Source organism: Seriola dumerili, unplaced genomic scaffold, assembly GCF_002260705.1.
Source record: "Seriola dumerili isolate Sdu_G_001 unplaced genomic scaffold, Sdu_1.0 BDQW01000089.1, whole genome shotgun sequence".
Classification (NCBI taxonomy): domain Eukaryota; kingdom Metazoa; phylum Chordata; class Actinopteri; order Carangiformes; family Carangidae; genus Seriola; species Seriola dumerili.
The window spans coordinates 567197-580422 of record NW_019174344.1 but is presented as its reverse complement, the minus strand read 5'-3'; the positions used below and the strand labels follow the sequence as shown (position 1 = coordinate 580422).

Here is a 13226-nt window from a genome sequence, read left to right as displayed (position 1 = left end):
ATAGATAAATAATTGTGTTCACTATATGAAGGCTACATATGGACAGTAGAAATGTATTTTCTACTTTCACTTAAGACGTCTGGAAGACTCTTAAAGACACGTGATGGTTCTTCACAAGTGACAGCTATTATATTACAGTTCAAGTGATGCATCTCAAACATGTGCATACAGTAGATCCTTGTAAATAAATGAATACACCCAAATTGAACTGTTCACATTTTAATCGTGAAAGCATGAAGGCATTCATCACAGAATGACAGTCTTAACAATAATGTACTTAGAACAGTATATCTGAAATGTAAAACAAAAAACAGCTTCAACACAGAAAGCAGCTGATATGAATACAAACACATTTTTAAATGACAACACAAATTGAACATTTTTAGTGAGCGTAACCCTTTTCCTGTCTCACAGGTTTGGGAACAGAGGCTCAGAATATTGGCATGCTACAGGTTGTGCGTCTGACGGATGTTTAGGGTGTCTCGCAGCATCAGGTCACGGAGTCGCCAAAGTGCATCTGCCATTGTCTTGTGGGCCCCCTTACTCTTCAGCCAATGGGATGGCAGTCTGCTCTCTTGCTCTTTTGTCAGGCGCACATCTTGTTTTTGAACTGAAAGTGTACAAATAAGATAAACATTAAAATCATAGTTATTTAAGGAAGTCAATCAAGTGAAATGGATATTGATGTTCTTTTTAAGGCTTTAATTAAGTGTTTAAAAAAAAGAATAGTTCAATGCATGTGTCTTGACCTGAAAGGGCTTGGTCCCACTTGCTAATAGTAGAGGATTCTGCAGTAAGGCCCTCGATGTATCTGAGGTATGCCTCAGAGTGGAGCAGCCGCTGAGACTTGGCCGGCGGAGACACAAACACTGGGGTGGTTGGCTGCTGGAGTGCAGGTTGTCCCATCTGGCCTTGTCCTGGATATGGTGGTGGAGCTTGCTGCCCTGGGCCCATCAAACCCATCTAATGACATTATTATAAGAACTCTATTATTTCTCTGATCCGGAATAGAATTTACACTGCATTTAAACTTCATCAATAACTTGATTTATTTAAAGCCCCAATCTGGAACTGTTGTGTGTGTCCAAACATCACAAGCGTCATATAGTGGTTGTACACGGTCTGTGGATTAGGGCTATAAGCACCAGGTTTGCATCATCAGCATGTACTGAAATACTAGAAAAAGACAGAAAAAATGGAACTGGATTTTCACTCTCATTTCTGAAAATGTTTTAGAATAGCCTGAAGTAACCACAAATTAACTTCTAATCAATTTCTTGATGTTAGCCAGGAGTCTCATAACCTTCTCTGAACACATTAATCTGCATCAACACAGCAACTTGTACCAAAACTTTGATCTTGCATAGAATTTTCAATGATTAGTTTAGAGAGTCTAATAGATTACCTGGGATCCATGAATGTTTCCTACTCCAGGTCCACCTCCCATGCCATTGACACCTGTTGTGATATTTCACATCAAGACACTGTCAGAAAGTGTAGGAGGCCTCTTGATACTGGTTTAGATTACAAACACTACATTCAAAATTCAATACTAAAATGATCCAATGTCATTAATCTACATTAGAACAGTTAGGAATGCCAATTATGAATATATTAATTTAAATATCAGGTTTAGTTTTTTTTTTTTTGGCTCAATGGAAACACTGAATTTCTCTCAGTGATACATTACCAACAGGCCTACTGGTAATGACCAGGACAAATAACCAAACCCCAGTTGAGGCTATATGCTCTCAACTGAGTAGTGATCAGCTTAAGGACCTCAGCCTATTGGTGCAGGTATCCCCTCCAGTAAGTCAGATTGGTAGACAGGAAGCAACTGCGTGGCAGGTGGGGTGGCTATGATGGCACTCTTACCAAAGAATGGCATTCCAGGGAACCCAGGCATAACAGGCAGGAGATGTTGGGGAAAAACAGGCACCCCCATGTGATGTAGTGGTATGCCAGTCATACTAACCATGCCTTCAACATGGCCCTGCAGGGGCATCATAGTTGACCTATATGCACCCATCATTCCTTCTTAGGAAGGGACAGTAGTAACACAAAACAGCAACATGCATCAGTCAAACATGCATCAACTACTTCACTACCAAGCATGCATTCATATGTTAATATACTGTTTATGCTTTCATTTAATCACCACATAATTATGATGGACATGAATGGGAATAAAGACCACACAGATGAAAAATGCACAATCAAGACAATTTGATGCACATGCACTACTCTCAAGCACTCATTCATTTTTTTAGTATCAATCCCCAAATGGTGCGCAGCAACCTTTCCCTAATGGAATGCATTCAAATATTGATATTATGTGGAGTCTATTACGATGTGAGGATTGAGGAATAAACAGTAATGTACAACTATCAATGTTTGGACTTATCAATTAAGTGAAACGTTAGACAACATGAAATTGTATCACAAAGCTGCACATTATGAACATGCAGACATGCTGGTGATTAGGAAATTTAAAAAAGGTGGATAAATCTATAGGTTCAGCTTCTTATTCCAGCCTTCTGGTGTACACTGGGAATCCATCTGCATCTATGAGGGGTTACCTGACACAGGCGTCATGCTGGGATTTAGCATCCCCATGGGGGTTGGGGGAGGCACCACCCCCATCAGTGCCCCTACTGGGGTACCTGCTCTAGGGGACGTCTGATGATGGGCTCTGTCACGCTCCTGCTGCTCGGCCACTTTAGCTGCTCGCTCTGCAACACAATAAAGACAAATATAATATCTAAACTTTGTACTATTTACAAACCACCGGATCATTACTAAATCTGATCAGTTTTGTCTATTAAATTGGAATAAAAGTTCTTCTCACCTTCATACTCTGCTTTCCTGGAACTCTCCAGATTCCTCCACTCTGTTCCAACGAGGCGGCTCAGCTCCCCGAAGGAGAAGTCTGGGTGCTGGGCTTTGATGACGGCTCGCATCTCACTGCTGAACAGGATGTAGCCACTCATGTTGATCTTCCGCTTTGAGCCTTCCTTCTTTGACAGACCTTTAATAGATTTTGGTGTGGACTGCAAACAAACACAGGAGCCATTTAGAAAATGTTCCTATTTACATCCTGACCTGTTAGTTTAAGTCAGAATTCTACATTGGTAATGAAAGGCTTCCCCCCTGACCTGTGGAGGAGTGTAAGGCATGATATCCATGTCACTGGACATAGAAGATTGCATCTGAGGAAGAGACTGGTCCCCTAGCTCGCCATCATCATCCCCAAGATCCTCTAGCTCCTCATCTGTCATGTCAGCAAACTTAGCCTCCAGTTCCTCAATTTTCCTGTCCAACAGAGGTGATGGCTCCTTCTGGGGCACTATGAGCTTTCTGTATAAGACAATCAGCAAAATATACTGTGCATTTTATCCCATTTTTTCCAAATAAATCATTCAGGAAAAACTGGCTGCCATATTTTGCATTCTTCTTCCATTATACTGGAAGATAGGCATAGATGATCTCGAAGCAGAAAGGAACAGCCAGGATTTATACCCTTCCATGTTTGGGTTTTGTTTAGGACAAGTGTATAACAGTCCTTTAACAAAGTTGCTTGTCATTCCTTTCCACCTGCCAATAATACATAAGCATTTAATGTACATGTTGTTCACCTAAAATAGTATATTTCATCCTCCACCACCTTCCCAGAAAGTGAAAAGCGCTTAAGCCCCTTGAACTTCTTCATCTGCTTCTCACTCTCGATGTAGCGGCTCTCGCAGAGCAGCACATTCTCTTCAGGTACTTCAGTTGGCCGGCATGACAGGTAGTCTTTGAAGGACGAGACCACACACTTTCCTGTGAAATTAAAAACTGATTCAGTGAATGGAACTAAGGATCTCAATGAAGTACAAACACATAAAATAGTAGTGATATATCACTTTCTGCTATCTATTTCAACCATATACTGTAAGGAGGGTACCTATGATGCAGGTCATGGGACAAGACTCCTCCAGGTTGCTAAGGAACACCTCCTTCTTGTAGAACATCTTAGTGGGCTCATGTTCTGTTTCTTCTGGATGGATGAAAATGGGACCAAAGAAGTAGCCTGCTCCATCTCGCATCCACATTTTCTCAATCCTGTACAATATATTTAAAACATAAGCTGAATTAGATACACTGGAAATTAGATAACCTCTAAATATACTTGCAACACTATCATGCCATTGCTCCAAGCTCCCTGTATTCCATAATTTCCAACCAGACAACATCAAAAAGTTCCTGTGTTCATGATAGATGGGAAGGAGGTGTTTTGCATGCATTGTATGCATTTCATTGAAAAATGCTTATAAAAAAATTATCAAATTTTGTCAAATTTAAACTACCTGCTTTCATCCACTACAGGGCATACTCAACCATTCTAATACACTGTAAGTACTGGGAAACATATACAAGCACTAACTCTACCTGCCCACTCGGTGGCGCACTAGTCCATGAGAACCAATGTAGACACAGTCTCCCACTTTGAGCCACAGGTTGTTGTAGCAGAGCTGCTCATAGTACTGACACCCTGGCTCCCCATTGGTCATATCCATTGGAACATCCTCCCTCTCCTGCAGACACAAATTGGTTTCCTAACAGTAGTCTGCAATTTTATATATGTGTATTCATTCCAATTTTATAGAAATAACCAACTGGCATTTACCTTCTCCACAATACTATCTGTCATTTTACTTTCATCAGCCATCTCTGCTGGTTTCTCCTCTTGTTTGGGGGCAAACATGGATGCCACACGGACCACAGGTAAGGGTACCTCTCTGGGAACGAACCGAACCGAGCTCAGGGGCATGGTCCACATCTTGATCTTCTTGAAGGACTTGGATTTGGCAGAGTAGCGTGATTCACAGACAAATACATCCTCAGCTCTGAAGCCTTCTGGGTGAAGTTTGAAGTACTCCTTAAATGCAACACATCATAAACATTTGGTCAGAACTGACTCCACACTCCGAACTGCTACAGCTCAACAACACGGATGGAAAATCAAGCCTTTACCTTCACAAACATGACCACACATTTGCCAAGAATCTTGCTGACAGGAGCTTTGTTGTAGTAATCGCTCTTAAAGACTTCCTTCTCCAAAAACTTTCTTGTGGCGAGATGAAATGTTTCATTTGGCCTGTAGAACCAGCAGCCATACAGCCACTTCTCACCTGCATTTATCAGAGATGAAAAAAGCTTAATTAGATCAGACCTAAAAAAAAATGATGCCTTGCTGAACTAGAACAGCAATTGAAGATACAGTACATAAAAAAAAAATCTAAATAGTGCTTTTCTTTGTAAAAACAGATTATTTTGTGATCAGTGCTAAGGAACTGACCGGTGTCATCTTGCCAAAGGCGTTCAATGTAGATGATATGGGGCTGGAGGTTGGGCTCTGCAGGCTCCACATACACATAGTCTCCCACATGGTACATACTGTCTTTGAAGCTACAGTCCTGACTGTAGGTACGCTGCAGGTTAGACTGCCATGATCCTCCAACAGAATCCTCCCTCTTCTCAGCTTCTGGGAATTCAGCAGGTACTCAGTGAAACAAGGCCACAGTATATGCAGAGACAATGCATGGTGGGATAGAACGTCTATGTATTGTGGACTTAAAGTAATATTTAACAGCATACCCCTTTTCTCCTCTTCCCTTTTGATTTTGTCCTCCTCGAACTCCTTGGGTAGTTTCTCTTTCTTCTCCTTTTCCACATCACTATGCAGATGTTTGGAGGTATAGCTGAGAGCAGGAGACATCAGGATCTCTCCATTCTTACACAGCTCGTCTCTGATCCGGATAAAGAACTGCTGCAGCTCCACAGCATCTTCAAAGATCTCAGAGTCGGTCCTGTAATGAACAAAAGGTGTAACACTAACTTTAGATTTCTTTAATACAATAATGCTGCAATATCAATGCTGCAAGATGATTCGATGGCTGATACCTCACCTATTCAATCGTCTGGCCTTTTCCAGCACTTCAAACATATGATCCTGAAATACATCCAACCTCTTGTAACGCCCTCGGTCTACATTAGTCCTGATGATCTCAAAATTGAGTCGTGGCTTCTCAGGATTTGCAGGATCTAGGGCGGGAATCTCAGCGAGTGAATCACTGTAGCAACGGCCCTCGTCGTCTTGGTGACTGAGCACGGAAACAAAGAGGCTGCGGATAAGTTCCTGGATGAGGCGGGGCACATCAGGCACATGGGCATCATCTCCTCCCTCCAGGTCACGCCTCGTCTCTAACAGCACCCTGTGCAGCACCAGAGCGTCACGGTAAATCAGAGACTCGGGTTCGTTGTAAGTACAGGCATTGTTGAACATGAGCACCAAGTCCTCCACCAGTGCATCCACATCTTGGTATTTATTAGCCAACATGTGGCTTTTGATCTTCTCCATGTCCACGGGTTTCTTGATGGCGATGTAGTAATCAGGCAGCTCAGCACGAGACGGCAGCCGCAGGAAAATTGTGCTGAGACGACGGCCCCGCTTATCTGTGTAGTTCTTGACAGCCTCATAAAGCTCATTCAGCTTTTGCTGTAGGGGGGTTAAATACTTGGACTTCTTTAGAGTGATACTGTTCTTTCCTGCAGTCAAATAAAGTGTATGTGTGTTACTGGTGACCAATCTTTCTACTTCTTGATAGGTAACAAACCCACAAGTAAAACCGATGAAATTAAACTGGCTGACTGAGTGACATACTTATTTTCAACTTTGGGGACATCATGTCATCATCATCAGTCGCTGGCCCAAGATCCCTGCGTCTGTCTTTCATAATCTTCTCAAGGATGTCAGCGTCATTGTAGACCTTAAACACAACAAAGAGGTTCGTCATGAGGAGATACTGATCTTTTTAAGAACTTTGGATCAGACTATATTTAACTCACAATAAATAATAACATTTTTCAAAATTCAGATTTACATCCATAGTCTATTCAATTCACTCAAGAACATTGAGGGCTGAGAAATTAGACGTTACCTGGGAGCCTTCCTCATTGTAGTGTCGTGCATTGCGGAACATCAGCTTCATATCTTCCACCATTGAATCTTCAGTCATGTACTTGTCTGAGCGGATGTTGTGCTCAATGGTCCTGAGGTCCATTGGTTCCAGGATGACCTTGTAGTAGTCGGGGTAGTCCTTCTTTGAGGGCTTGACCATGAAGAGGTCACACAGTCTCCGACCACTGCCGGCTTCTCGCGCATCAGTGACCGCAGCTAAGAGAGCTTTCATTCTGTTTTTCTTTGTGTTCTTCTTGTGACTGGAAACAAAGTGCAAGTCAATTGTCACTCTCTCCCTCCACGCACACACACACGCACACACACACAAACAAAAAAACAAACTAATAACTACGGAGAGTTAAGCAAATAAAATGTGACGAAGTGCACCTTTTTCTTTTTGTACTACTGGTGTCAGACGTGGCAGAGGAGAGCATGCTGTCTCCATCATCATCATCCCTCTGTAAAAGCTCTTTTTTCTTCATCTAGACAGATAAAAGGTGATATAAAACTCAAATGGTCAGAATGTTTCTTAAAATACCATCAATCAGACAAGAATTTAAAACTTTGTTCTTTCACATCTTTGGTTCTCAAGAACAGGTACACAAAACCTTCTCAGCAAATGTAGAAAAAGAAATGAACACAGATACAAGTAGAAAGTTAGGACCGACCTGCTGAATGTGTTGGAGCTTGAGCGCACGCTTGTAGATGGAGGAGTGAGGAACATTGTAGCGTTTGGCATTCTCAAACATCAGCGTTATATCAGAGTCAATATGCTCAACACTCTCGTATTCGTTGTTCTTCATCTTGTTCCTGTGGGGAATTACGGGCTCTCACATTTGGGAAGGAGGGCACAGAAATACTGTACTGTACAGTGAATGTGTGTGACGCCGTAGGGGTAGAAAGTAAAAAGAGAAAATGTTGGTAGAAAGAAAATAAATCAAATTAATGATGAAAACATGAACAAATTCTTCTAATATTTGCTTGGAAAGCCGCGTAAGTGATTGCCAATAAACCTTTCTACCATAATACCAATAGTAATGTACAACAAACCATTGGATGTAGGACGAGGTAGATTTGTTATCTGACGTATCTATGTTGTAAATTCACTGTCTCTAATGACAAATTTCAACCCCGCCGGTAAAAAGCTGATCTACTATAAAAACCTGCATTTGCATTTTATTTTTGAGAACATTTTATATGGCAGTCTGGACTATATTCTCAGGCTGTGCAAAGAAAATCACATAGTTTTTTTTCTCCACTAAATATAGAAATATCGAAAGTCGAGTCAATACAATACTTTTTCTCAGAGGATCGTTAACTCAATTTCTACCTACTGGCTTCCCATATTAATCTAATTTTCAAAAGAATTTAAAAAAATCCACTTTGGCGTAAAATAAATTAAAAACTAAACAATAAATCTGTGTTGATGATGCTGTAGTTACTGAAACCACACAACAGGACAACAAGACTGTTGAATATTAAACTTGTCTGCTTGTTGTTAATAACAGACAAATGAGCACATAAAGTGAGGTCAGGTCTTTTTATGCCATACTTAATCTGATGGAGGCAGATGGGTTGGCTAATCTGGTGGTAGTAGTCAGGGTAGTCCTTCCTGGAGGGCAGCTGCAGGAAAGGCTCAGAGATCAGCTGGCCCTGGCTGTTCCTGGCACCTCGCACAGCTTCATAAAGCTGGAAGATCGGGTTACTCATGTCCATGTTAGAGGTCATACTCTCTGCCTCTGATTCCCCCTCATCATAGTGAACAGACCCTGAGAAATACGGGAGGTATGACATACCCATCACATTGTAGCAACGCCTGTAACAATTCATTTTACAGAGCATCTTAATCAATGCCCAGCGGAAGCAAATGTCTGTGTGATATTGAGGAAAAGATGTACCGGAGAGTATGCCTTCGTCATCACTTTCATACTGAAGAGCCATTGTGATAGCAGAGAGGCGATCTCCCTGGGCAGACCTTCTATTCCTGACCAGGACAGACAGAGCAAGAGGAGGAGCAACATCTTTAAAAACAAAACATTATTTCTTTCCACATTACTCCCACTATTGGTTCCTGTGTACCTGATACGAATGCTGGATTTGATTGGTTCTCCATGTTCCATCTCAGACTTCTTTTGTGAAAAAATCTTTTTAATGGTGTTTGCATCCTGGAACACATGAGTTATGTCAGATGTATGCATGTCAAATGTATGCTATATACTGTATCATACTCTCAGTTATGCACTCACCTTAAACACCTGAGATCCGGGCTCATTATAAGTTTTGGCATTCTTGACCAGCAAATCAATGTCTTTAGCCATAGCGCTGACACTCCTGTAGTGGCCCAACTAAAAGAAAATATATTTATTGGACATTTATCAACAAATTGTTGTAAACAATGAAAATAATAAATAATAATGCATATTGAATGTAGGAGGTGTGACAGCATACCTGAATCTTTTGAGCGATGATTTTCAGATCAATTGGTTCTTTAATGATGGCATAATAATCTGGATATTGCTACATGAAAAAGGCAAACTACACATTAAATTCAAGTCACTAATTTTACTGACAATGTCTTATTTCATACTGAAGGAGCTCGTACCATTTTGGAGGGAAGCTTCTGGAACAGCTCACTGACCAGACGGCCAGTAGGCTCAGTGTGAGACACCACAGCATCAAGGAGCTGCTCAAGGACCTCTTTCAAGCAGCTAGGTGCACTCTGTCATTTACAAGTTAGGTAAGTTAAGGTAATACAGCATCATCCCTAGTCACATACTGTAAACTGTACATATACTCACAAAACACCAAAAAACTAAAACAAAAAACAAAATCTAAATCTGTCAGTAGTAAGAGAAAATTTGCTTTTAGTGTGGTTTTGCTTTCTAATAATAACCTTGATAAACCATATATATACAGTATATATATATATATATATATATAATACATATATAATAATATAATATAATAATATATATAATATTTTGAAGTAAGAGGCACTTGAGCTGCATAATGTCCCCTTAAAAATCAACAAAGTATATTAAACATAATAACAAATGGTAATCATTTGAATTCACGTACTTATAGGTGTACACATGACATATGGGAGCTGTCAATTTGAGTATTATTATCATGATTTAAAGTCTGTGTAAGCTTTGATCACATGTTCAATAAAGAAATGATTTATCCATTATATGCAAATGAATGTAGCAAAGTGTTCAACGTGCCACTAGCCCACCTAACCCCTATGTCATGATAAAAGAACACAAACAGATGCCACCATGTTAGCATATCTTGTATGTCATGTACCACAATGGAGTTTGACGAAACACTGTAGGATACTGTGAGTTGATTCAACAGATTAGTATTGCTGATTCTAGCCTAAAGATGGATCTGAATAAAGAGTCATAATAAATCAGAATAAATAGTGTCACCTCATCTTCAGTGGACCCTCCAGGATTGTCTTGTGCGTCATACCCATCATCATCATCCTCATCATATTCCCCTCTCTGAACAAATTCATTCTTGGTGCGCAGGTAAAGGTCCCACAGTTTACAGGCTGCCCTGTACTCAGGACTGTCAGACTACACACAAGCAATACATAGTCATGTTAGGTGTATAGTCGGAGCCATGCACAGATATATTTTAATTTTCTTTCAACAGACTCATTTTTCTTTACCTTGTAATAGGTTTTTGCATTGTTAAATAACAACTGAAAGTCACTGGTGAGTTGTTCAACATCATCATATTCCTCCATCTTTAATTTCTGCTGGATTTTCATCATGTCAATAGGCTGAGACACCACGTGGTAGTAGTCTGGTTGATTCCTGGAACAAATAGGGACTTGTAAATTTTCTGTCTAATGTTAGTGTTAAATTACTTGATTGATATTAAAAGGAATTTCAGGATGTAATGTATCATGATCGCTCATCCCTCTACTCACCTTCGTTTAGGGGCTCTGATGAACAGTTCACACAACATCCTGCCCTGGTCATCCTTGTAATCTCTGATTGTGTTATATAGTTCATGACATACAGCAATCTGCAAGACAAGAATAAACACTGAAAAATATCCACATCCTTTCCCATGTAAACTACTTAATCAGTCTGTGTGGTAGTATAATTCTGACAGTATGGTTTAAAAGACAGTAACTGAAATCTGTAAAATTACAGGATCCACAGTTGGTATGTTTGAGGTCCTTCTCCTCTTTCTCCCAATTGAAGACACTAACGATGAAGTTTGGCTATCGTCAAAATCTCCTCCACTCACACTGCTAGAAGGGGAAGTCGCCCGTCTCCTTTTCAAGGCCATGACGAACCCTTGAGAGAAAGACAAATTCCAATAAAGTAACAAGTGTCTCTATATGGAAAATGGCTCAGATTAGAGCTATATAATATTACACACGTACTATTATTTCCAACAGTATTCAAAGAGTGTATCAACTATAGAGACTGAGAGCATAGTCAGTCAGTCAAACCAGCTGATAGGGTTGCAACCTGTGCCACATGATACAGAATAGTGCCCTCCTGAAGATTAGTAGCATTTTTTAATGATTCCTCACAAAATTTCATACTAAAACCATTTTCATTGTAAAATGTTTATAACAATATTTAAAGCTGGGAGCACTTGCCTCTCCTATTGAGTGTGCACTTTGGTTGTAGCCATGTTTGCTACAAGTCAGAGGCTGAGTAAACAAGGTACAAGCATACTGTCACAGCATTTGACAATTTTCTATTATTCATTTTTTGTCGATAAAGTATAAAGGAATGGGGTCTTTTAATATTGTGAACTGGGACATACAATTGTGTTGTCTAAAGGAATTCTTTCGGGCAATTCTTCAGTTACATTGCTCAACCTGCTGAAATACATGAGGACACCAGCTGTACATGGCAGTTCTGCTCTGGTGCCCCATACATTGAAAATGAATGGACACTAAGACAACTGTTTTGTGTGTTCTTTTTCAGTCATCATCTGATTTCTAAATACAGTATATTTAGTGGTTGAAACATCAAAAGTTGAATTTAGGTTTAAGAATAGTTTCTTCCACTTGTTGACACACCCCCTCATGTCAGATGCAACAGGCTCCTGAATGGCAAGATGAATAATCTTGGGGTGAAAAGGTAAGAATATGAATAAGAGGCAAAGTTCAAGGTGTCTTTTGCTTTAAAGATAATAAACATACAAATTGATCAATGTAAATAAACAGGAAAATTGGAAATAGACAATTCACTTTAATGTGGAGAAAAATGGCACTGTTGAATAAACAAATCAAGTTGCTCTTCTCATCATGGTAGAAGATACCTGTAATTCTAGTAACATTTTACTTAAAGTTAATATGATACCTTAGATAGCTGACAGTGCCATTATGAATATTCTCATGATGGGGCCCAAAGGGAGCACTGGAGATGAAATTTTATGTCACCTCATATGAACTTGGAACCCTAATTAAATGTTTTACCTTAAGACTATTGGCGCAAACACTTTTGTAAAATCTGTATTTTATAAAAATTGCTCTCATATGGCAACAGACCCTCTGTCCTCCTAGCAGATTTTATGTACCTTTTTTAAGCGTCTAATGGTGACAACCCCACCAGCTGACTGCTATCACCTGAGATAACATTACTAACAACAGACGACCAAGAGAGCTGGCATGTCTGGCGGTCTGACTTAAAAAAAACCTCGAACGGCTCTCCCTAATGTCACCTAGCTGCACACAGCCACGCACCAGCAATAAGCTAGCGTAAGGAGCAGCAGCTGTCCAGCTGCCTGGCTGTCACTCAGAGCGGACAGGTACACATCGCGGCACAGCTAACGTTAGCTACAGTTAACGGTTAGCCCTCAGCATCAGTTAACGTTACAGCCGAGACAAAGACATCACTGTAACAACGACTAACGTTACAAAGCCACCGTTAGGTGCATCGACGACAACCCCTGGAAATGATTTCAGTTTAACCGTTTGACATGGTTGTGTGCTTACCTTCTGTCAGCACGTTACTTGACCCACACAATCTTTACCATTAAGAAAACCAATCACTTATCGATTTTAGACAGAGAGACACAAGTGCGAAGTTAGCAACAATTTGACTGCCACTTCCGTCTGTATGCCTTCAGAATAAAAAACCTATATGGTTTATGCGTAGTTATAAGTACGTTTAACATAGCTATAATGATTTTTTTCTGCTGTTCTCGCTTTAATGTGGGATTTGTTTGATATGCAGGTTGCATAATG

At 40.3% G+C, this 13226-nt stretch overlaps 1 protein-coding gene across 1 annotated transcript; it reads right to left on the bottom strand.

The window, feature by feature from the left end:
- Positions 1-238: 238 nt before the first annotated feature.
- On the bottom strand, positions 239-13049 carry LOC111222068 (protein polybromo-1-like). The gene is made up of 30 exons (XM_022745626.1): positions 12975-13049; positions 11168-11316; positions 10941-11038; positions 10677-10824; positions 10432-10581; positions 9603-9719; positions 9449-9517; positions 9247-9345; positions 9080-9165; positions 8899-8984; positions 8553-8769; positions 7669-7810; positions 7388-7482; positions 6981-7260; positions 6704-6809; positions 5949-6588; positions 5638-5849; positions 5339-5524; positions 5014-5171; positions 4667-4918; positions 4429-4574; positions 3944-4101; positions 3636-3819; positions 3156-3357; positions 2849-3050; positions 2580-2732; positions 1876-2037; positions 1406-1458; positions 750-963; positions 239-610 (listed from the first exon to the last, which is right to left on the bottom strand). The coding sequence occupies exons 2-30, from the start codon at positions 11306-11308 to the stop codon at positions 447-449; spliced, it is 4920 nt and encodes a 1639-aa protein (XP_022601347.1). The 5' UTR covers positions 11309-11316; positions 12975-13049; the 3' UTR covers positions 239-446.
- Between the last annotated feature and the right edge of the window lie 177 nt (positions 13050-13226).

What these genes read in the sequence shown, in the direction of transcription:
- LOC111222068 (XM_022745626.1), bottom strand. Translation starts at nt 11,308, where the DNA reads ATGGCCTTGAAAAGGAGACGGGCGACTTCCCCTTCTAGCAGTGTGAGT. An exon ending in ATCAGAGCCCCTAAACGAAG is followed by an intron (nt 10,825 to 10,940) that starts GTGAGTAGAGGG and finishes TATTTGTTCCAG; the next exon opens with GAATCAACCAGACTACTACC. An exon ending in GATGAAATATACTATTTTAG is followed by an intron (nt 3,358 to 3,635) that starts GTGAACAACATG and finishes TGTCTTATACAG; the next exon opens with AAAGCTCATAGTGCCCCAGA.